Source organism: Drosophila novamexicana, unplaced genomic scaffold, assembly GCF_003285875.2.
Source record: "Drosophila novamexicana strain 15010-1031.04,08,12 unplaced genomic scaffold, DnovRS2.1 tig00001151-arrow-arrow-pilon, whole genome shotgun sequence".
NCBI classification, from domain to species: domain Eukaryota; kingdom Metazoa; phylum Arthropoda; class Insecta; order Diptera; family Drosophilidae; genus Drosophila; species Drosophila novamexicana.
Genome location: NW_020824842.1, coordinates 1,376,068 through 1,401,425, shown reverse-complemented (window position 1 = coordinate 1,401,425; position 25,358 = coordinate 1,376,068). Strand labels below are relative to the sequence as shown.

Below are 25,358 nucleotides of genomic sequence, written 5' to 3'. Positions count from 1 at the left end.
GTATATAATTCTCAATTACAAAAGGATTTCCGTTAGATTTAGAGTGTAAAAAAAAATTGAAAAATTTGTTATTGAATGCGGAGGAAAGCGGCAAAATCAAATGTTGAATATAACATCATAATCATTTATGTATAGCAATTGCATTTTATAGGGTATTCATAAGTGTTTCTCACAATTTGTTGCTGCTGTTGTTGTTGTTGTTAAAATGTGTTGTCGAAAATGCAACAATTTGTTAATATACGAAAATTGGAACTATTATTTGAATGCGATTGCCATAATCCCGTTCGCGTCTGGCCCGACTAACTACTACTCATCTATGGTTAACTACTTGGTTAGCGGCTTCTTGGACAGATCGGCGACAGATTTCTTTTCGGCCTCCCGCTTGGCAGCCGCCTCCTCCCGCTGCTGCCGGATGAGCGCCAGCCGGGCGAGATCCGCCTTCGCCTCGGTGGTTTTGCCAGCGGCATGCAGTTTCTCGTAGCGCTGTCGCGCCTTCTGCTTCTCAATTTGTTCGCGTTCGCGACGGGACAGCTCTGGCTTGGTGTTGGTGGAGCCGCCGCCGGCGCCGCTGCCGCCGCCACCGGCGCCGGCCACATCATCAATTTTGATTTGCGACAATTTCTGTGTGGCCTTTTTGGTCACACGATTGGGATTCTCGATTTCGATAAGTGCAGCCACACCCTTTTTGGCATCACGTTGATCCGCCTCCGAATCATCATCGCTGTCATCATCGTCGGACTCCTCGTCGGAGGAGCTGCGACGCTGTTGCTGCTGTTGCTTCTGACGCTGTGCGGCGGGCCTGCTTGATTTGCGCGCCGCGGCGCTGCCGCCCGTTCCGGCCGGCTGTTTGGATGTGCCGGCCGAGCCGGCCTGCTCCTCGGTTTCGCTGCCAGTCGACTGATCGCTCTCCTCCTCCGACTCCTGTTGCAGCTCCTCGGGCGACGTGAAGTGGCGGCTGCGGCCTTTGTGGTTAACGTATTTTCCTCGTGGCATGACGACCTGCGGCTGCTTCTGTAATGCGTATTGGTATTGGTATTGGTATTGGTATTGGTATTTGTAGTGCTATTTGTGTTGGTATAGATATTTGTCTCTCTCTCTGTGTGCGTGCGTGTGTGTGTGTGTGTGTGCTTCTGTCTGTGTGCGTGCGTGTGTGCGTGCTTCTGTCTGTGTGCATGCGCACGCGTGTGTGTATCGCCGCTAGCCCCAACAAGCAGAAATGGCGTCGTGCTTTGTGCTGTATTTAAACACTGCTAGCTATTGTTAGTGATGTTTGAATTTTTTGATGCACATTCTGGACATTGTTTTAAGTTTTTCTATAATTAATTTTGTACTTACCCTTTTCGCAAGCTCTGACTTATATTTATCGTCTCAACTAAATGTGCACTTATCGACTTGCGACGCTAACAGCTGCTGTGCGTTAGCAGCTGGTTTGTGATGACACAAGTTGATACGCTCTGTTAGTTACCAGTTGACATCGATTGTTCGATTAATTATGTTGTTTGTTATCGCCAATTCGCACGTATATCGATGTATCGAGCTAATAATCCGAATCGATAGTACTCGCGTCGCTACGTGCTGAAATGAACACGAAAAAATGTGCTAGTCAATGCTAAAATGTAGATAATATATGTAAATGCTAAAAAATGGTACAAGCGGCGGAAACAAAACAAACCGAATGGATATTCACCTGATTGTTGTTTGGGCATTAGGGGCGCATTGGTGCTTAGACTGAGAAAAGGCGTATAACAACATAACCGATGCTATAAAAATATTGTGAGACAGCCATTTTGTTTCCTCGTTACGTTTGTTCATCGTGCATTTTTTCATGCGCGCTGCTCGTTGCTTTTGTACACACACACACACGCAAACACAATCGAAAATTCACCACCACCACCAAGAGCAGCAGCATTTACCATTGCCACCACCAACGGACATTGAGCGACACAGACGCTTTCGACATGTCTCTCATGCACAGTGTCCGCTCTCGCGCTCTCCGTAGCTAATGCAGCGCTAATATGTCGGTTGCACTTGCACGCACGCCCATCGGCATTAAATGTGAGCAGTGCCGCTATAGAGCAGTTGGTGTACGCGTGCGCTCGCCTTTCGCTGTGTATGTGTGTGTGTGTGTGTGTATTCGCGGTTTGAGTAATTTCGAAAAATTTTTGTATATTTGATGGCGACAACGACGGCTGCTTTACTCACAAGAAACGCGCGTATGTCGAAAATTGTAGCGCGTACGTATATCGGTGTGTAGAAATTGCTTTTAAATTGTGGTAAAAACTAGCTAAAATTATATAAATTGTGCAAAATGTGATAATTAATTGTAACGCGTTGTGATTGTAAATAACAATTTTTACAAATACAATGAATTTTGCGCCAAAAATGAATTTGAAAATGTGAGACTTCAATGGACATGACAATTTTTTTTTCGTTTTACTTTTTTTTTTTTTTTTTTTGGTGGTGGCAACGAACAGCGCAACCAGCCAGCACTGTAGAAGAAGAAGAAGCTATCTGTCGTCGCTGTGTGTGTGTGTGTGTGTGTGTATGCGTGTGTGTATCGTAGCGTGTGTCTGTGTTTAAGTGTGTGTACGTGCGCTTAGCAGCAATAGGCAGTGAATATTAACAAAATAAAATTAAGAAAAATATACATTTAAATAAAGCAATAAAAACACGCACAAAATCAAAATCGCAAACGCGCAAAAAAATGTATATTGCTGCAAAATAATTTGAAGTAAAATATATGCATATCGACAAATAAAAATATACTTCTTTTTTTTTTATTTTATTATTACGTGTATGCACGTAAATACATTAACGTAATGTAGCCTTATGCATGTGCGCCTGAATATATATATATATATATATATATATATATATATATATATATATATATATATATATATATATATATATATATATATATGTATATATATATATATATATGTGTGTGTGTGTCTGCGATAGTGTATCGCGCTGTTTTGCCGCCGCTGTTTTTAACGTAACGTAATGACGTCTCGTAGTTTGTCGTGTTCGCTACCGTCGCTGTCGTCGTCGTCGTCGGATGTGTTCGTCCCGTCATTAATAACGTAGCCGATACGTCATGTGCGCATTTTTTTTTTTTGTTGATGTTCTCTCACGCATCAACAATCTCTGGTGCCTCGATGTATATAATATATATATATATATATATTTGTATTTTTTTACAGTTACACACTTAACAATTGTGTAGAAATTTAGAATTTGCGTGTTGTATTTGTTAAAAATCTATATATTTATATACATACAACAAAAATAATAATAATCACGTCAAAGCGACAGCAACAAATCAAAGCAAATCGATAAGCTACACAATAACAACAATAAGGAAACCGCAACAAAAACAACAACAATAAAACACAATTTCGGATATCCCCATACAACAACTATAAATACAATTCCATCGAATTGTTTGGATATTAACTGCACACCAAAACAAAACAACAAATTATTTCAAAATACAAAATATAACAAGGAAATGTAAGTAAAAGTAAAGTAATCGCAAAAACAAGTTGCAACAATTTGAAGCAAAGTTCGCTGCACGTGGCGCATGCCCCACAAAATGAAGAATTGCGCGCCTCTGCCACCCACCCACACACACACACACACACATACAGCCAGTACGAATTTATCGATCGAGCATTCGATTACTCGCTATGAACTGTTGCTAGTTGCCTTACTGTAAATTCTATGCTGGAATGACACGTTCCGTTAATTCGTTTCGATGCTTTAAGCAATAGCCGACTTTTCTCGAGCAACCCTTCTTTCGTTTGCCCTAAAAAGGGCAGCTGCATTGCCTTTTTGCTACCCCGCGGCATAAACAATTCGTTGGGCTGGCTATTAAATATATAAAATGTGTTTGTTAGAAAAATCAAATTCAAATGCTGCAAAGAAATGTAAATTTAACTCGTATTCAACTAGAAATTTGTTGCTTTCTGCTAACGATGGCACTTAATAAACTTGCACAAGTTTCGATCAATTTATCGCTGCGAGAATTCAGTTTTTGCCACCCACAAAAACAAAAAAAAAAATAATAATGTAAACAAAATGTGGCCGGCATTTTGTGCATGTACCGTTTAATTTGTCATCTCACCTCAGCATCTGCTTGTATCTCTGTGTGATTGTATCTGTATGTGTGTACGTGTGTGTGTGACAATTGCATTTTGGCGCGCAAAATCAAAAGTCGCTAGAATTTCTTGTTTACCTTTTTGCTATTTTAATCATGTGTGTGCGTGTGTGTGTGGACACTTCTTAGAATTAAATATGACAGCTTATTGGCATGTGTTGTTGGTCTTGAAATAGAAAGGTTTGTAGGAGTTGGGCGTCACGCAATTTCATTGATGCTTTTGCTGTCAACATCGACTGCGTCGGCGACGGCGACGGCGACTGCAGCTTCTGCTGCAGATGCTGCTGCTGCAAGTAAACCGGCTTTAAATTCGTGCCACTATTAGCACGATTTATTAACCTAGAGGCGAGCAGGCAGGCAGGAGGCAGGCAGTCAACATTCCGCGCTCTTCGGCGCGACATTCGATTCGACATTTGTACGTTCGTGACGTAGTCGCTCCGTATCGTTACGGTAGTCGGCACATACTTGCAGATACAGCGAAACAGCAAACAATAGCAGCAGCGGCGGCGGCGGCATCAGCAACGACAACAAAAACAACAACGACAACAACAACAGTTGCCGCCGCCAGCCTTTTTTCACTTTCGAACTCTGGCATCAAAAAAAAGCAGACGAGAGCCTCGCGCTCGCTCATGTACTGTGACATATACAAACGCAGAAGGCACTCTCTCGCTCTCTTTGGTCGTTGCTGGGGCTTGTGTCTCGTGCCGCTGCCGCCATATTTGCATTTCGAATATATATTACGTAGCGAATTGTTGTCTCACTCTAACTCATGCATTTGGCCCCAAGTGCTCAGTCACAGCACTGTGCGATGTACGTTGTGTGTTTGTGTCTGTATGGATCACTTGTATTTTATTTATTTAAATAAATTTTGTTTTTGCGCGTAGTTCAAGTGCATGCAGGCAAAAAAAAAAATAAAAATAAAAAATAAATAACAATTAATGAATGTGTGCGTGCTGCTTGAGTTTGAATGAATATTTTGTATGTACATCATCTGAATCATGTATTTTTAGAGCACATTTTGCCAAAAGTGACGAAAGCTGTTGTTGACCTTTGTTGATAAACGAACTTTGCAACGTGATTTTCTCTTTTTCTTTGCGTGTACAAAATAAATTTCGATAAATAGCCCAGCAAGTATATATTTAATTGATCTGTTAGCAGCGGTAATTGTTGGAATTTTATTTATTTTTATTTTTCATGCCGAACGACCGCCCCCATCACCCGCCCACAGTGTTAAGTGCATGCCATTGCTGCTCCACTGCTGCTGTTGCTTTTCTTCTTCTTCTAGCTAGACGTCATCGTGTTTGCCTTGAATTCATATTTACACGTACACTCAAACACATACACACATATATGTATGGTGTGTTGTATGGCGCGGTCCGTTACATACACAAATGCAAACACGAAGCAAGACGAACGTACGCTCGCGCTGCTCTCAACACGAAGTGCGAGCCGAGCGCACGTTCGCGCTACGTTGCTGCTGCTGTTGTTGTTGTTGCGTTCTACGTAAAATTTTTGTTGAAAACTCAAAGTCGTCTACTGTACTACATAATTACAACAGCGCAGCGGACATCAGCACGTTTGGTGTCCGTGTATATGTGTATGTTTGTGTTCGTGTGCGCGCGCGTTAATGTGTGTGTGTGTGCAGTTAATGTTTTGTTTTGTTGTGAGAATAAGCGAGAGAGTGGAAAGCAGAAGAGAGAGAGAGGGAGTTAAGTCTGCTGCTGCAGTTCGCGTTGGCGTATATTTTCTTTCGTTCCTTTTTGTTTTTAAATAATACAAATAATTGCGCGTTATAAAAATATTCAATCGGCGCTCCCGACGAACGAAATGACTACGTCATTTGTTGACTTACTGTCGTTTTTTTTTTTTTTCGAAGTTCTTCCGATTTGAATTTCGCGTCACTGAATATTTTTTTTTTTTTTTTTAGCGGTCGGCAACAAACCGTAACCGCAAATTTACAGTCAGCAGTGAGGAGTACAAAATATACACATAGCAGTCATGTCTACAGTGGTTTAAATAGAATATTTTACGTGATTTATTTATTTGTGTACATACATGTGTATCTATTTATGTCTGTATGTAACAAAAATGAGTTTCAAAGTGAAAACAAAATCTGAAATATATATTTGCCGGCCGGCATATACAATATATAAATACAGTTAGTGCTAATATATGCCCATACATATAGACACATGTATGAGTGTGTGTGTGTGTGTGTATGTATTTACATAAATATTTAAATATATCTGTATATACGGATGGTAACGTGACGAGTTGCAATATAATTTTGGACTCCATTGTTTACACTTTGGATGGCATTTATGTGAGCGCAAAACCACTGTGCAGCCAACACACTGTGGGAGAGAACTTTTGCGTGGTGTGAGGTTGTTGTGTGTGTGTGTGCATGTGTATGTGTGGTGTGTGTGTCGCGTGTTTGTGTGCGCCTGTTGTTTGTGGCGGCCGTCAGAGCCCATTGGTTTTTTTTCTGCTCACCAATATCGTCTGAATTGATGGTGAGGGTGTTAGGACCAAAATTACGTATGCCTTTTTATTTTCATGTGCTTGTGTATGCGAATGTGTGTGCTTGTAAAGTGCATCAACAACAAACAAAGAGACTTTATTTGGCATGAATCATGTTGCCTGTTACTGCTGGAACAGAACATAACCAAGTTAAGTTGGCGGTGTGGTGAATTTCTGCCATCAACACCAATACGCAGGCATATGTTGCATACATATGTATGCGTCTGTGTTTTTCGTTCATTTTTCACCTGGCTGTGTTAAACCGGCGCGCTCACACATTTAATAATGTTTTATTAAATTCTAATAGCAAAATATATTCAACAATAGATGATGTTTTCAAATGTTGTATCTAAAACTATTTGTATTTTATTGCGCTGCTCAGCACCATTTCAAAGCCAGACATGTGTGCAAACGGGACAGCTCTATATGAGCATATTGTGTCTCGTGTGTGTGTGACGCTCTCTCTCCCTCTCTCTGTATGTCTGTCTGTCATTTTCGAATTTCGAAAGTTGTCTCGCCGCTCTTTTCGACTAGTGCTGTTCGCGCTGTTGCCGTGAGTGCCAAAACGGCGGCAAAGTAACTGACACACACACACAAAAAAAAAAAAAAAAAAAAAAAGAACACGCACAGATACGAAAAAACAAAAAGAAAAATAAAGGCCAAGCCAAAGCGTAATAGAAAAAACCCAAAGAAGAAGCAACAGCAGCTGCAGCAGCAGCAGCGTGTGTGTGTGTATGTTTCAAAAGAAAATTGTTAATGACAAAAAAAAAAAAGCAAAAACCAAAAAATTCTGTTTTTGTATTTATATTATTTCGACTTTGCTTCGAGTGTTTGTTGCATTTTCGCATTCGCCGAACGCGGGAGAATTATCGCGCTTGTGTGCGTCTGTGTGTGTGTGTGTGCAGCAATGCTGATGGATGTGTGTGCCTGCGCGTATGTGCATTTGTGTTTGTATTTTGTTTATTTTAACTGCTTATCGTATGGCATTTTTGTTGTTTATGTAATGAAAACCAAAATTTAATTTTCGCGCTCTGCCACGGCTGCATGCAAATGTGTGTGGCCGTATGTGAGTGTGTGTGTGTGTGTATATTCCAATAACTGATTGAAATTAAAACTTGTAAAAAGCCGAAGACAAGCCGGCAGAACCGGCCGGTATTAAAGAATACAAATCAAAATCAAAGAATGTGTTTACATTTTTGCTTAACTTTTTAACTACCGATCTTTTGTATTATTGATTATCAATCAAAATAGCAAGAGACTTAATACAATTGAAATCAGTTTGAACTAACTTTTTATATTTTGCTTATTCCATTTGCAGTCTCGCTGTTTGGCAGAGCAGAGCGACGACCCGACCAATAAAATAACCAACTACTGAAAGTTAAACTATACAACAAACAAATAAATAAATCAACAATAACATTGCAGCAGCTGCGAACATAGAAATTGGCCAGCAAAATGCCAACTGAACTGAATGCGAAACAGCAGAAATATTAAACTGACATCTGGAGGAGCCGCGCCAAGACACCGGCAAGTGGTGGTAAATAGTGGAATTGAATTTGAATTCGTTTGACGAGAATTAATTTGGCTAATCTGAATCTTTAATCCATTCTCCCATAGTTGACAACAATTTGCTGAGCATGCAACGGAAACAAAAGCCAACAGCAGCCGTCGAAGAAGCAGCAGCAGCAGCAGCAATAGCAGCAGCAGCAATAGCCGTCAAAAGATTAAAGCAGATCCCCAGCAATTGTAGCAGGAACAGGAACAGGAACAGCAGTAGCAGTAGCAGTAGCAGAAGCAGTAGCAGTAGCAGAAGCAATAGGGGGAGCAGAGGTTGCTGCACACGCAACACACGCAGAAGGAGCTGCGATCGAGCAGTGCATCGTTGGCTGCTTTGAGCAGCGGGGCGTACAAAACAGGACGCGAGAGCAGGACGAGACGGCCCCGGGCGTGTGTGCGTTGTGGTGTGTGTGCGTCGGCCGTCTCAGTCAACTTGAGGAGAGTAACAATAACAATAGCAGCACAAAAAGCTGATTGATTTAATTCATTAAACAAGCAGCAGCAGCAGCAGCAAAAACATAAGAATAACAATGTCATCCAACGAACCACCGCCACGTTATGAGCCCGCTGTGGAGCCCATCAATGGTATTGTACAGCCACCGGTTGTGCCGCCGCAGGAGCGACCGGGACGCAATACAAATCAATTGCAATATTTGATTAAAACCGTGATGAAGGTCATATGGAAGCATCATTTCTCTTGGCCATTTCAACAGCCCGTCGATGCCAAGAAACTGAACCTGCCCGACTATCATAAGATTATCAAACAGCCAATGGACATGGGTACGATCAAGAAGCGATTGGAGAACAATTACTATTGGTCGGCCAAGGAGGCCATACACGATTTTAATACAATGTTCACCAATTGTTATGTATACAATAAGCCCGGCGAGGATGTTGTTGTTATGGCCCAAACGCTTGAGAAGGTATTTCTACAGAAGATCGAATCGATGCCCAAGGAGGAGCTCGAACTGGAGCCCGTTACGGCAAAGGGTGGCAAAAAGAAACAGCGTGCACCGACCACACCCAAAGCGACCAGCAGCAGCAGCGCCGGCGGCGGCGCCGGTGTTGGCAGCAGCAATGCAACAACAGCCTCAGCGACAAGTACACCAACAGCTGGCGGCAAGGCGGCACAATCCTCACAGCTGCCGACGACCATGGGCCTGCCACAATCAGCGTCAGCGGTATCAACGCCAACATCAGCGGCAGCCCAAGCACAAGCAGCAGCAGCAGCAGCAGCGGCGGCAGCAGCAGCGGCAGCAGCAGCAGCGGCAGCAAACGCCCGACCAGTTTCCGCCATGGGCGGTACGGTTTCATCAACGGCCGGCGGAGGCGTTACACCGTCCATACCACCGATTAGCACAATGCCACCGCATACGGTGCCGGGCAGCACGAATACAACGACCACTGCAATGGCAGCGGCAGCGGCGGCGGCGGCGGCGGGTGGTGGGCCCGGCGCAACAAATGCGGCTGCACTAAATGCGGCAATGGCCAGCCTTTTAAATCCTGCGCAAAGCGGCGCCGCCAGCTATGGTGTTGGCGGCCAACAGACCTCGCTCAACAACAGCTCCCTGCTCGACGGCAATGCGGCGGCAGCGGCGGTTGCCCAAGCCCAAGCGGCAGCGGCCGCCGCTGTGGCAGCTGCCGCCCTAGACGGCACTGGCGGCGGCGTAACAATACCAACGGCTGCCGTTAACGCCGCCAATGCGGTCCAGGCCTATGTGAACAGCACGGCGGGCGTCGGTGTTGTCGATGCTGTCATACCACCACAGCAGCCGGCCAAAATGAAGAAGGGCGTCAAACGGAAGGCGGACACGACAACGCCAACGGCGAACGCATTCGAATCGCCCTACGCCCAAATGGACTCCAAAGCGGCCAAAATAGCGACGCGGCGGGAATCGAATCGTCAGGTAATTGGCAAAAAGGTAAGAGGCAATAGTCAGACGTTTCCTTAAAACAACTTGTGTAAATTGTGTGAGGCTTTGCTTTGCGTATGTGTGTCTGTGCGTATGTGTGGCTGTGTGTGTGCTTGTGTGCGTGCGCTCGTATGTACTTAATATTAGTACACAAATGTATATAGCACACATTCGACAGCTTGGCATTAAATACAATCCACTCACAGCACCTCAAGTGCTTGCAGTCGGATGCAGCCGACTGCCTAATACACGCTCACAGTTCTGATTGCTCCGAAAAGCAAGTATATATATATTTGTAGATCGAACTTAGATCGTCCAATGTAGAAGTTATACACGTTCTTAGGACTTCATCTGGCATACACGAGCATAAAGACGGGGATATAAATCCCTAATAATCTCCTTCAGACGAGCATATGGAGCGGGGTTCATGCAGCTCGTTTAAAGTTTTACATATATATAGCTATAAATATAAATACCTCAAATGTACACCTTAACACTGGGCTCTCTCGGGTGCTGCTATATATATATTTTTGTTGCGTTTGCAGATAACGTTTTATTTTATTTTATTTATTTTTTTGTAGAAGAATATCAAAATTTATGCCCGTAATAAAATGAGTTTCAATTTTTGAGACTTTGAGACGAACTGAATTGAAAATTTGAACGAAAAATCTAACAATTACATTTGACACTAATATCAAAACTAGGCAATCGTTTCAAGTACCTGCTCGGGCGCCAGTTGTTCTCAATTTGTTGTCTGGCATTTCAGTACAGTAAGAAATAGATGTATTATAAGGGAAATAATTTACTTTAAGCACAAATTAACTCAGCTCAGACTTGGCTTAAGTAGAAATGCAGCTCGGCGACTACAATGCACACAAAAACACAAGCACCCACACACAATTATACTTTACTAATAACACCCACACCCAATACACACACACAACACAGACACACACACACAACACAACAGAATTAAGTATAAGCTCATGTATTAAACGCTGCCTTTGCCTTTTACACTTATGATTTGAGATCGACGCGACGATGCGTATTGGAGCTGAAAACGATTACGATTGTTCGATCAATGTATATATCGATATCGATATCGCATGCATATCGATAAGCGCAGCAATAAAAAACTAGGCTCGTTTCGATATTGCAATTGATTGTTGTTCACATTTAATATTGTTATTCAGCTCGAAATATGCTTAACCAGACTATATACAAATATGTATATACATATATATGCATATATATATATTTGTACTTGTATATCAACTGACAAATCGATAAACCATAATTGTACTACATTGAATTTTGGAACGCTCTAACCCATTGCCGCTTTGTTTTTTTCTTCTTTTCTCTTTTATTTTTGATTTTTGAAATTCGTTTTGATCATCGTTATCGTTATATTGTCATTGCACACACATCACGCACCAATCGAACAATCGAACAATTGAACAATCGAACAATTGAACAATCGAACAATTGACAATCGATCAATTTGAAAAAACCCAGGATCTTACATTCCAGGGCTCGGGCTATCCAATGTCACCATTGGGTGTCGCTGGTGTGCCTGGTCTGGTTGCCGGCGGCGCCGTTGGTGGCGTACCGGGTGCCAAGTCCAAGGAGAAACTATCGGATGCACTGAAGTCATGCAATGAGATACTCAAGGAGCTGTTCTCAAAGAAGCACTCCGGCTATGCCTGGCCCTTCTACAAACCGGTGGACGCTGAACTGTTGGGCCTGCACGACTATCACGATATCATTAAGAAGCCAATGGATCTGGGCACCGTTAAGCGTAAAATGGACAATCGCGAATATAAGAGCGCGCCGGAATTTGCGGCCGATGTTCGATTAATATTCACCAACTGCTACAAATACAATCCGCCAGATCATGATGTTGTCGCCATGGGCCGTAAGCTTCAGGATGTCTTCGAGATGCGCTACGCGAATATACCCGACGAGCCCGTTGCGAATGCGGCCCATCATCATCATCATGGATATTCGAGTACATCCAAGCACGATGCAAGCGATTCATCTAGCGAGGATTCCAGCGATACCGAAAACGAGTCCAATTCGGATGAGGAGCGTAGCGCCAAGCTTAAAATGCTCGAATCAAAGCTGTTGGGCCTCCAGGAGGAGATACGCAAGCTCGTCGAGGAGGCGTCCGCCAAAAAGAAGGCCAAGAAAAAACTCAAAGAAAAGAAAAAGTCACTCGGACCGAGCAGCGGCAGCGGCGCCGGCGGCGCCTCCGGTGCCGGTGGCGGCGGCGGTGCCCATCATCAGCAGCACGCGGCCAGCGCCAGCAATGCCACACACGGCGGCGTCACATTGCCCGCCAATGTGGCCGCACTCAATGCTGGCGGCGCAGCCAGCGCCAATTTGTCGGCGCTGTTGAGCGGCTCGCTGGTGGGCGCCGGTGCTGCCGGTGTCGCTGGCGGCGTGCCCGGCGCGGCGACGCTACAGCATGTCCACGACATGGCCCTGGCGATGAGGCAGCTGACGGACAGCGGAGCCGCCGCTGGAGCGGGCTATGCAGCCGGTGTCAATGCAGCGGGCATTCCAGCTGGTGGTGGCAAGGCGGCAGCCGGTGCATTGGCTGGCGCTTTGGCAGCCGGTGCGGCTGCCGGAGCCGGCGGTGCTGGCGGCGGCGGTGGCAGTGGCAGTAAAGGTGCTAAGGTCAAGGGACAGCGCGGCGCCAAGGGCGGCGCGGGCATTGCTGCCGGTGGTGCAGCAGGCGGTACGGCTGCTGGTGCAGCCGGTCTGGGTCCAGGTGGTGCTGCCTCCGGTGGCGGTGGAGCCGGTGGTGGCGGCGGCGGCGGTGGCGGTGGCAGCGGTGCCACCAATGCGAAACGCACCAAGGGCAGCAGCAATGCCGGCGCTGGAGCTGGAGCTGCTGGTGCCAATGCCGGCGGTGGTGCCGCTGCTCGCGGCAGCAGCAAAAAGAAGCCCAGCCAGGTGATGAACTTCGATTCCGAGGAGGAGGACACCGCCAAGCCCATGTCTTACGATGAAAAGCGACAGCTCTCCCTTGACATTAACAAATTGCCAGGTGAGTCGCATTCAAATACCTTCGCCTCAACTAACTTGCCATCAACTCGAGATGCTTGGCTCCAATTAAAAAAAAAAGAAATCCACAAGATGCTATAGATTGCCATGAACTATAGATTTGGGAATAACAGGAAGATCACGGTGATCTAAACGATGCATTTTGCCATCTATATAGTTCTAAACCAGAATCTCATGTATGAGGTGGGCAATCCAAATTTGCTCTTAAATTTATAGTTTTTGTTGAGGAGCTGAGGAATGTTCAAACTTGTCCGGCATATCCTAATAGAAGGCTGTCCACAAGGGCAAGAAATGTTTCCGAAAACTGTAGCCAAATTGTTAACCAAGACAAATGTATTGCAAATATGTTAAACCTTAGCTGAAAGAAACTCTAAAGACATGGACAGGTTTCGTTAGATAAAGACTAAAGCTTTTAATAAACCCAAAAATGAACAGATTGTCTAGGTAGAACCCTTCGGTTCAGTCAACAGCGTTGACTTGAACTGGTTGCGAATTAAAAGCCATGGACAAATTCAATTGTGCTGGGTTTTATTATTGAAAAGACAATTGAAAAAGATGGACAAAGATGTTGATTAGCAAAAGGATGCTATATATTATATAGTTAAGATAGCGTGTTAGTTTTTTTTTTAGTTATAGAAGGGAGCTCTAGAGAGGTTCTATCAGTAGAACCTTGTGAATATTAATAATGCTCGATTCTGATGCACATGACATACGCATATTTACCTCTTTCTAACTTTCTCTTTCCCTCTCTGTAGGCGATAAACTGGGACGTGTGGTTCATATTATACAAAATCGGGAGCCATCGCTGCGCGACTCGAATCCGGATGAGATTGAGATCGATTTCGAGACGCTGAAGCCGTCGACGCTGCGCGAGCTAGAAAGCTATGTGGCGTCGTGTTTGCGCAAAAAAACACGTAAGCCATATTGTAAGTTTGTAACTAAACCGAGACCACAAACAACAAGAACAAGAACAACAACAACTGCAACTGCAACTGCAACAACAAGCACAGCAACAACAACAAGAACAACAACAACTAGAAGCAAAGCTAAAATTTTTATAAAAATTATTTATTGTATTTATAAAAATAATATAATGCAAATCATTTTGTTGGGTGGCGTTGCGTTTTGCTGTTTGCATTTGAGACTTTTGTTTGGTCCCGAACTTTTTTATATTCAATCCAAGCTAAAAAAAAAAACAATGATAACAATAGCAAAGCTACAAGAATTTTCAAAATTTTCAACAAAATCAAAAAAAAAAAACCCAAGAACAAGAACAAAAACAAGAACAAGAACAATGCGCACAATTTATTGAGTTTGTGCAAGTTACTTAGTGGTCACATGTTTAGTTAGCTAAACTCTCAAAAAAAAAAAAACCAAAACCAAAAAAAAAAAAAAAACTAAAAAGAAAAAACCCATAGAATTAACCAAGTTTCCAGCTCTATTTGAAAATTAATTTTTTTTTTTTTTTAATAACGTTTTTTCTTCATTCATTTCTTGCAATTTTCTTTCCACTTTCTAAGTGTCTAAAAAGTCTAAAAGAAGACATTTATCCTCGGACTACCGAAGATCAAATATACCTTTGCAGTTAGGTTTAGTTTTCTTATAGTTGTATACTGTCTTTTATATACATTAAGAGTCTTATGCTGAAGAATTTAAGCCCAATTTATGAATACGTCTTGAAAGGGTCTTCATTTGAAAAACCAGCAAAAGTTCATACAACTCTACTCGATAATCCAGCGATCCTTCCAATTTAAACTAAATGTGATATTAGTCCGATAGTGAATAAGTTTATTGCTTAAATTATTTACGAATTAGTTGATTTTTAAGCGACAACAAGTGTTTTTCATACAAAGTAGTCCGAAGCTATTTTCAATTAATGGTTCTCATGAAAGCAATGTGGGATATAGGGACGTGATTCTGACTGACTATTCGGGCATATATGGAGCCTGAATCACAAAGATCGAGGCATAGATGTTGCTCTGAATAAAGAAGTATATATGTGCATATATATGTATATACCTTATTGGATATATCATGATAACAAAGCCTACTGCAAGGGTATATATTAATTAAATGGAATGTTTGTTCAAATTAGTCCAAAAATAAATATATATGTATATATATTGATATAAAGCATATTAATAACATTGCATGCGCCTAGAACTCTTGTATTTTTGTGTTTGATTGTTTGATTGACTGATTGACACGGATGATTGTTCCATATAAAAACAACAAACAAAACCAAAAAGAAAAAAAATAATCGCTCAAAAGCATGCCTTACTGTAATTTCTTTTCTCTTTTCTAATTTTCGATAAATTCTCATTGTTGAACTCTTAAAATACTGTTACTTCTATACCATATCTTTCTGTCTCTCTCTCTCTCTCTCTCTCTCTCTCTCTCTCTCTCTCTCTCTCTCTCTCTCTCGCTCCGTAATAATTGCTATCTCTCTCTCTTGACTAAACACTCACTTCACTAACCGCATTGAGACAGAGAAAGCGAGAGAGAGAGAGAGAGAGAAGGAAAGAGAGAAAGAGAGCTTCAGTGTTGAGCTGTCAAATGTTTTGACACGGTAATTAAAAAATTTCCCATATTTTCTTTTTGCAGATAAAAAGCCTTCCGGTAAATCAAAGGACGAGCAAATGGCCGAAAAGAAACAGGAACTGGAGAAACGGTTACAGGATGTAACTGGCCAATTGGGCGCTAGCAAGAAAACAGCCAAGAAAGGTGAGCACAACACGGATGGATATATATATATATATATATATATATATATATATATATATATATATATATATATATATATATATTGATTGAATATCTGTATAATGTATGCATCAATAACTAATTGATTCACGTTGTATCGCTTGTTTTGCAGATGAGACCACGTCCAGCAAAGTGGAGGCTGTGCAGCCAGCGAATCCTGTGTCGTCTAGTTCAAGTTCCAGCGATTCATCGTCCTCGAGTTCGAGTGATAGCAGTTCGAGTGACTCGAGCGACAGTGAAGCAGGTTAGGACGCGTTTTGTTTGTTTGTTTGTTTGTTTTTTTTTTTTTTTTTTTTTTTTATATAAGACCCCCAAAAAAATTTATGTATATATATATACATATATCTATATATGAAACGAAATGCTTAATTGATTGAAAAAGCGGAAAGAAAAAAAGAAAAGAAAAGCAACTCACAGAAAGATACACAAACACAATACACACACACACACACACACACACACACACACACAATACAGAACACACACTCACACACACACACACACACACACACACGCACACACGCGTATATGTATTACATATATGTGTAACAAACTAAAAACAACAACAACTACATTTATCATATTTACAAACAAATATTTTATTTTATTTTTTTTTTTTTTAATACGATTATGTTTATATTATTATGTTTATCATTGAATTTAATTATGATAATTTTTAAAATTAAGCTGAAAAAGTTAGTCGAAACAAAAATTCTATTATGAAAAGAAATCAGTTGTAAGTCCAAAGTTCTCTGTAAGCCAAGCTCGCTAAAAGAAAAGAAATAAAAGAACAGTACGAAACGTAACGGAACAAAGTGGAAAGGCACACGCACACAGACACACACACATATACACACACACACACATACACACATACGCATACAACAGCACACATCGAGAGTAAATGAACAGAAATTAGCTTAAAGAAAGAGAGAGCGAAAGAGAGAGAGAGAGAGGGAGAGGGAGCGTTAGCTATGAGCGATTGTTGTAGCCTGTAGACAGTGTTATAAAGCGTTTGGGCAACACATACATACACACACACACACACACACATTATATAAATATATATAAAATCAACTATTTAATATACATATTATGCATAATTAACAAATTAATGATTCAGGAGAATTGTATAACCGGAAAGCGAACGAATTGAACAGAGTTTAAAGCTTAGTAACCTTTTTTTTGGCTTAATTAAATTCTCGTTAGGCATATAAATACATTATACATATGTATAAAGTTATAAATATATAGATATATATATATTTAGGCATATATTGTGTTTATTTTAGTTGATACTTATTTTTTGCTAAGGTCTAGATAAAAAATAAAGAGTTTTAAGCATCTAATACAAAGTTGAGCGTGTAACTTGTGAATGGATCAGAGAGAGAGAGAGAGAGAGAGAGAGAGAGAAGAAAGCGAGCGAGCGAGAGCGAGAGCGAGAGAGACAGATAGAGCGGGCGATAGAAAGCGACAGATCGCGCCTAGGAGCGAGCAGTGTTGTTTTGTTGTATGTTTTTTGTACACAAATTGATTAACACTTTTTTACACACACACACACACACATACGTTCACAACACAACACACACACACGCACACACAATATTCACATGCAGGCACAAGTAACGCACGCGCACACACACACGCGCGCGTTGCCAAGTTGCATGGATTAAAGCATGTGTGTGCGGGTGTGCGTGTGTGTGCGTGTGCTGCTTAGCCACTTAGCCAACCCCCCTAGGCCCTCCTCCCCCATTCCCAGACTTCAGTCCATCCTTTTGCTGCCATTTTCTGTGTGACAAACCACAAAAAATTAATTAGACACATTTCCTCTATTCAAAACTCTTTTTTTTTGTGTTTTTTTGATGCCCAGAACAAAGTTCATGACAAAGTGCAATATGCGTTTGCTCAAATATATATATATATATATATTTATATATGTATTTGTTTTTAACAAAAAGATAAAACGCTTCATATTTTTTTCCAAGCCTCAAATCTGATTGCATATTTCCACGTAAATAATTCATATCCAAAAGCCAACGAAGTAATTTAAGCAGCATTTTAATTTGTTAAACAAATTGTTGCTGCGTCCGTTTTTTTTTATTTATTTTTTTTTTGTAAATTTTTTAAACAATTTTTGAGGTTATGAGCAGAAAATTGGCAGCGTTAATGCAAAATTCCGGGCAAAAACAGTTTGTTTACAAAATGTTTTAATTTATTTCAACTAGTAGAAACCCAACGCATACTCACAAACAGAGACATACACACACACACACACATACACAGACACACTCAAAAACAGATATACACTCACACATACAGCTGCAAAATTGATATATTTTCTTTCGAGATATATATACATACATATATATAGATATATATATATACATATTTATATAAATACATATAAATACTATTTAGGTCTAGTTATACGTATATATATATATATATATATATATATATATATATATACTTTATTTTATATGTATATGCATATAGATATTGTATTTAAGCATTTCTTAGGTATTAACGAATTGTATTTTTAAATGAAAAACGATAGTAAAACAAAAAAAAACAAATCTTGTTTATATAAATACACATGCACATGTATATATATATATGTATGTATCCACATATATGTATATATATGTATGTATTTGTGTGTGTCTGAACATACAGCAACTCTTTAATATATATTTATATATGTATATATATCTGTGTATATATACATATATACAAATTCAACAACAAACACAAAACAGAGAAGAAAAAAAAAAACGTAAAAAGTTGAAGAACAAGAAATCAACAAGTTTATCTTAAAGAAACGCAAAGAAAGTTTATGAAATAGAAGCTTACGTATGCAAGCTCTACTAATTTTTAAGTCTTGAAAAAACAAAACAAAACAAAACATTAAAAAAAAAAAAACAAAGAAAAAAAACAAAAGAAACCATTATTATTACCAATATTATTATTATTATGATTATTATGAGAATATGCTGAAAAAAATCGTGAAGCAATTGTGTATTGGGGGCAGCCAATCTGAAAAAGAAAGTAATGAACCAACCACTCAACCAAACCAACCAATCAACCAACCAACCAACCAAGCAATCAATCAATCAATTTAACAAAAAAAAAAAACAAAAAAAAAAAAAAATTAGAAAAAAAACAAAACAAACTCATCAAAAACTTGAAAATCAAAGAGTAGCGTCGATTTATACTTATATATATGTAAAAAAAACAAAAGGAGAGAGAGAGAGAGAGAAAGAGAGAGAGAGAGAGAGTAACATCAAAGGAACCTCAGAACAAAAAACAAAAAATGCATGTATAAAAAGCAATCTATGAACGTACTAATTATATATGCATATGCATACATTTACTTATGCATATGCATGTATATGTATATAGCTATACGATCATTCTATACATCAGTAGTGCATAGTTCTACAAACTTTAAGCACACACACACACACACACACACACACACACACACACACACATGTAGCGCACACTTTCTACTACTTTCCCCAAAACAAAAAAAAACCTTTAATGTATGTGATATATAGGCTAGCGCTTGCCTAACCACATATTTCAACTTATATTATGTAGTTTTTTTTCTTCTGATTTGTAAACAATGTGCTTCATCAGCAATTACAGCCATCAATCAGTCCATCGATGACAGCATTATACAAGCCAAGTCCTTCCATTAATCCTTCCATCCAAATAAAGACCCACACATTAACTAGTTAACCCTTAGCTCTGTTTTTACACAAAATTGTTAGTTAGTTCGTGGTGTGTATGTTTGTGTATAGCATTGTTTTTCACATCAATCATTTGGCCAACTCCACCGAATTCCATCAATGTCGCCTCTGCTAAGTTCGACAACAATCCAAATAAGTTCTATATTGAATTTGTCCGGCACTGTGTCGAAACAGTTCGCTTTTTATCATACTCTATACATATTTGTTGTTGTATCTCTCAATCGCTGTACATTATATTTTAATCTAAATATCAAGCAGTTACATTTTGTAATTGATTTCTGTTTCTTTTATTTAGTTAACGAGTACGTTTTTTTTTTTTTTTTTTTTTTTTTAAACTCAGCAACTACTGAACAAATAAATAAAATGAATATAATTTTGTATACGTTCTCAATTATTTATTTAACACTCATACATCATCTCTCTTTCGCGCATTGTACAACACTGTTTGCTTCGAAATTGCAATAATATTGAGTAGCCTTATGTGCCCTATTAGTCAGCCTTTTGTCATTCAATGCGAACGTTCTTTGCATCAGTTAGCTTCTAACACGCAACAGCCTGCGCAGTTGCTGCCTACTTTTTTGGGCGCCAACAGCACTCTCTCTCACACACACCCACACACCCACATACACACATACACACATGCACACGCACACGCACACACTCGCGCATTCGCCATACGGACAGACGTTAGGAAGTGAATTCAGCACATGTACATACATATATTGTGTATATATATATTTGAATGTAAACATAAACAGTTTTTATATATGTTTATACACATACATATATAAATATATATATGCATATATGTATATATATATATATATGTATATCTCATAACTCTTAAATGCGAGAGTCAAAAGAAACCCCAATTTTATGAAACAAAATTATGAAACAATGATAAAATGCAAAACACAAACACACACAATTCATATGTGCATTATTTAAACAATAGCAATAAAAAAAAATTAAAAAAAAAAACAAACTAAGAATTATGCGAAAAAAATGAAAAACAATTGAAATTGAAATTGATATTGAAAATACACTTGCAGACAATGTGTAAAATTAAGAAAGTAAAAAAAAATATATACAAAAAAAAAGCAACAACAAACACCAATTATCAACGAGTAGCAAATACGTATATTAATATTTAACGAATAAAAGTATGAAGAAGAAGAAGAAGAAGAAGAGGAGGAGAAAGAAGCACAACAGCAATAGTAGTTGGAGTGGGGACGTTTGGGTGAGGGTGGGATTTGGGGGCTTGGTATTTAAGTAGTTAGCTAGAAAACAAAACAAAACAAAACAAATCGAAAAGAAAACAAGAACTCCACACAACAAACACACACTCACACACACAGAAACACACACACGCACACATACGTAGCTATGAGTGCTTATTTTAGCTACTCAATACACAAATTTTAATTCGCTGCTTGATTTATGAACCGCGCCCACTGTGCACTGCTTGCTTTTCGTTAATGCAAGCAGTGCGCCAAATTGTTCCGATTAACGTGTTTATGTGTGATGGTGGGGAGGGGGGGGGGGGGGGGGGGGGGGGAACGATTTGGAATGAAACGATTACACAATTATCGATCGCATACTCAATTTACCGTTTACCGTTAATTGTTTACCGTTAACTGTGTTAACTGCGCTTGTTTTTCCGCTCTTTTCTTTGTGCCTATACCCCATTGTTTTTTTAAACCAATTTTTCGTAAATTATGTACAAAATGTTATGTAAACGCTTCCAATTTCAACTGAACAGTACTTCCAGAAGAACCTTACAGAAACAAGCACAAATTACACACACACACACACACACACACACACACACACACACACACACACACACACACACACACACACACACACACACACACACATACATACACACACAGACAGACAGGCTACAAGAAGTACGAGTAAATACTTAAAGAAGCAGAAGACTTTCGAGATACAAATAAAAAATGAAATAAGAAAACGGAAATTAGTAAAAAGTAAATCAAGCAACTCGTAAGCTAGTTAATATTTAAATAATTTGTAGGGTTAGCAGGACAAAAGAGCTGTAATTATCTACATATGTACTATATATATATGTGTGTATATATATATCAAGCAATAAATATTTAAATAACAATTCAACACCAACAAACAAGCGAATAAGAAGCAGACGAAGCAGACGAAGAAGAAGAAGAACACCAACTACGTTAATATTTAAAAGTCGATGTGTCTCAAGGGAGCGAAAACTCTCCAGAACCAAACAAAACTTTAACAAAAAAACAAAAATAAAAATAAATAATTATATATATATATATATATATATTCAAAAAGCAAATACAGACGACAGACCGCACAGACAGACTGCAATCAAGTAATATATATATATATTAACTATATATTATCTATAAAGATAAACAGAGAACTCGTATGAAGAGCCCGAAACAAGTTCTAGGCAAAATGTCGGACATGGAGTTTGTTTTTGGACTCCATGCAAACGCACATCTAGTGTATATATATAGATGCATATGTATGTGTGCATGTGTGCACATATGTACATATATACATGTATATATATATATATATATATATATATATATATATGTGTGCATACATATACATAGCAAAGGTATATTGAAAACAAATAATTGAATGTATTTTGAAAGCATTTTATTATTTATTTTTCGGCTGTCGGCTTTCCCCTTTACACATTGTTTGCACGTTTTTTCAAAAAAAAAAAAAAAAAAAAAAAAAAAAAAAAAAAAAAAAAAGAAAAGAGTAAATAAAAACAAAAAAAACAAAAAAAAAAAAAAGAAAACAAGAAAAAAGAGCAAAATGAAAACGCAAAAATATAGAAATGAATTAAATCGTAAACAAAACAAATTGCATTAAATAAATTTATAAATATAACAATTTTTAATATTAAACTAAACAGCAAAAAAAGAAAAGAAACGAAAAGAACAACAATAATAATATAAAAAACATTCAATAAACAACAACAACAACATGTTTCAACATTATTTTAAACACAACAACAGCAACAACAAATCAACATTAAACAAAAACAAAAACAAAGCGAGCAAATTATTTAAATCGATTTTTTTTTGTTAATTTTTGTTTTTTTTTTTTGAGCGTGTGCTTTGTATTTTGCTGACAGACAACACACACACACTCACACACACACACACACAGAAAATTGTGAACAATTATTTATGATTTTTTTTAACTTTTGCTGTTTTTTTATTACCTAAAAAAAGCAACAACAATTATTCCAAAAATGCCGAAAAAATGCGCAAACAATTTAAAAAAAAAAAACAATTTTTTTTTAAATATTTTTTTATTTTGGTTTTGTTAAAAGCCTTCCAAAAAATTGCCTAATTATTAAAAGCAGTTTTCTTTAATACCCTACGTAAGATCTTTAGTTAAAAGCAGAAGACTAAAACAACAACAAAACGAAACACGAAAATGTGAAGGAAAGAGAGAGAGAAAAAGAGAGAGAGAGAGATGAGAAACTCACACACACACACATACACACACACACACACACACACACACACACACACACACACACACGAACACATGTAAACACGCTCAAAGTTTTGTAAAAATAAAAAAAAAAAAACTTAAAAAATATTAAAAAATAAAAAATGCATTTTTGGTTTCAACAAAAGCAGCGAAGAAGTTAGGTTTTGTTTCACGCACACACACACACACACACGCAAAGCCAAATTATAAAAACAAATATAAAATAACATAACAACAAAGCAACAAAAAAAAAAAAAAATAACTTAGTAAAAATCTTAGTTAAAGGCGACGCTAGGCAGGAAAAATACAACAACAACAAACGCACACACGCACACTAACAAACTGACACACACACACACACACACAGACACATACACACACATTTAGCATAAAGATGCATTTTAAATTATACGAAGGTTTAACACACTCACACACACACACACACACACACACACATTATACCTATATCTAAAAATATTTGTAGTAAAAGTAATATTTAATATATATATTATATATATATATAAAACAACAACAAACAATAAATTATATGTTTAAGTAAAGAAAAGAGAAGAAGAAGAAAAAACAACAACAAAATGCAGCGCACAACAAAAGGCAATGAATATAACAACAACAACAACAACAACAAACAACAAAGAAAAAGTTTATTAAAATGAAACAAAAAAAAAATGAACAACTTGTCTTTCTGCATTCTTTCCACAACATTTTCTTTCAATTCTCTTTGTGGCCCAAGAGAAAAAGAAAAAATAATAACAAAAATAAAAAAAAAACTATAACCAAATAAATTGCACATAAACAAAAGTAAAGCCCATAAAACATAAATCAAAAATGACGATAAATTTCGCTGAATTCGAGCGAAAAAATAAAAAAAATATTAAAATAATAATAATTATATATGTATAAAGAGCAGGTTGGTTGGTGCCCTCTTTGGTTGTTTTTCCCCCGTTTTTCTCGTGCAGTTTTTCTTACTTACAGACTTTAGGAGTGGGAGAGACAGAGGGAGACAGAGGGAGAGAGAGAGAGGGAGAGAGAGAGAGAGAGAAAAGAAGGGAGAGTGAATAACAGAGAGAGAGAGAGAGAGAGGCAGTGAGAAAAAGAGGGCGAGGCATAGTTATGAGGCAGCCCCCATATATGCCGGAACCCTCCCTCCTCGCCTCACCCCACACCGGGTACAACAATTGCTTCACATTGGTTTCAGCGTTCCACAATTGTATCGAGGTATTTTTCTTTCACACAAAACACACACACACACACTCTTTTATATATCCTCTATATAAGTCCCTCCCCCCGTCCACAACACGCACACACATCAAATTAATTTGCAATTAATATTTTCCCGTACCGTTCCATGCTTTCTTGATTTATTCTTTTAACACTCACAATCATCTTCTTTTTTTTTTTTTTTGTTTTGGTTTCTTTTGGTGCTCGAACTAAACCAACTTTCCCCACTTGAATCAAATAAAAATGTTGTTTTTATGAAATTGTCTAATATTTGATTTCGTAATCTTTCAGGCGATGCCGACGATCGGCCACCACGCAAGAAAAAATCACGTGATTCAAATGGAAGCAATGTAAGTAGCTCCAACGGAAAGTCCTTCAATATTTCTTAACTGGGCTTCGGTATAAAAACCCATATGAAAACCAAACCTCTTAACACAAAATGCAAACATAATTCGATTGTTTGGCATCTCATGAGACATGACATCTTCAGCACCTCATTGTAAGAAAGACTGTAAACTAGTTTGAAACCGAATCGGATCGAGCCCGGAATTCCATTTGATTTTCTTTACTGTGAACCGAGCCTTGAACTGAACCTGAACCATTTGGACAAATAACATCCAAGCCGAAGCATATTTTTGTTCAAAAGTGGTTTGTTAAAAGACAAATGCTTTGGCTTCTCTTGGCCCGCAGCCCTGAGTGTAATTAACATGATGTCTACTATTCGATATTTTAATACCAGTTGCATAGAAATTATTTATATTTTGCTATAGTAAGGCAGTGCCAAGAGGAATCGTTCCTAGTCCATACAGATTCTCAGATTCGAAGAAATAGATTATCTTCTCATAACTCTAGATTATATAG

The 25,358-nt window shown here is 38.7% G+C and overlaps 2 protein-coding genes across 4 annotated transcripts; one reads left to right on the top strand and one right to left on the bottom strand.

Annotated features, from left to right (window-relative positions):
• Positions 1 to 10,728, bottom strand: LOC115766471 (28 kDa heat- and acid-stable phosphoprotein). Its single transcript, XM_030710415.1, has 3 exons — positions 10,629 to 10,728; positions 1,336 to 1,575; positions 1 to 1,011 (listed from the first exon to the last, which is right to left on the bottom strand). Exon 3 carries the CDS (start codon positions 991 to 993, stop codon positions 325 to 327), a length of 669 nt encoding a protein of 222 aa, XP_030566275.1. The 5' UTR covers positions 994 to 1,011; positions 1,336 to 1,575; positions 10,629 to 10,728; the 3' UTR covers positions 1 to 324.
• Positions 7,066 to 24,998, top strand: LOC115766469 (homeotic protein female sterile). Of its 3 annotated transcripts, XM_030710411.1 has the most exons (8): positions 7,066 to 7,414; positions 8,001 to 8,219; positions 8,300 to 10,161; positions 11,668 to 13,204; positions 13,977 to 14,147; positions 15,826 to 15,945; positions 16,097 to 16,228; positions 24,789 to 24,998. In XM_030710411.1, the coding sequence occupies exons 3-8, from the start codon at positions 8,770 to 8,772 to the stop codon at positions 24,884 to 24,886; spliced, it is 3,450 nt and encodes a 1,149-aa protein (XP_030566271.1). In that variant the 5' UTR covers positions 7,066 to 7,414; positions 8,001 to 8,219; positions 8,300 to 8,769; the 3' UTR covers positions 24,887 to 24,998. The 3 variants fall into 3 exon arrangements, with proteins under 3 accessions (XP_030566271.1, XP_030566273.1, XP_030566272.1); XM_030710413.1 differs by lacking the exon at positions 24,789 to 24,998 and having other exon boundaries at positions 8,300 to 10,146; positions 16,097 to 16,233; XM_030710412.1 differs by lacking the exon at positions 24,789 to 24,998 and having other exon boundaries at positions 16,097 to 16,233.
• The last annotated feature ends 360 nt before the right edge of the window (positions 24,999 to 25,358 follow it).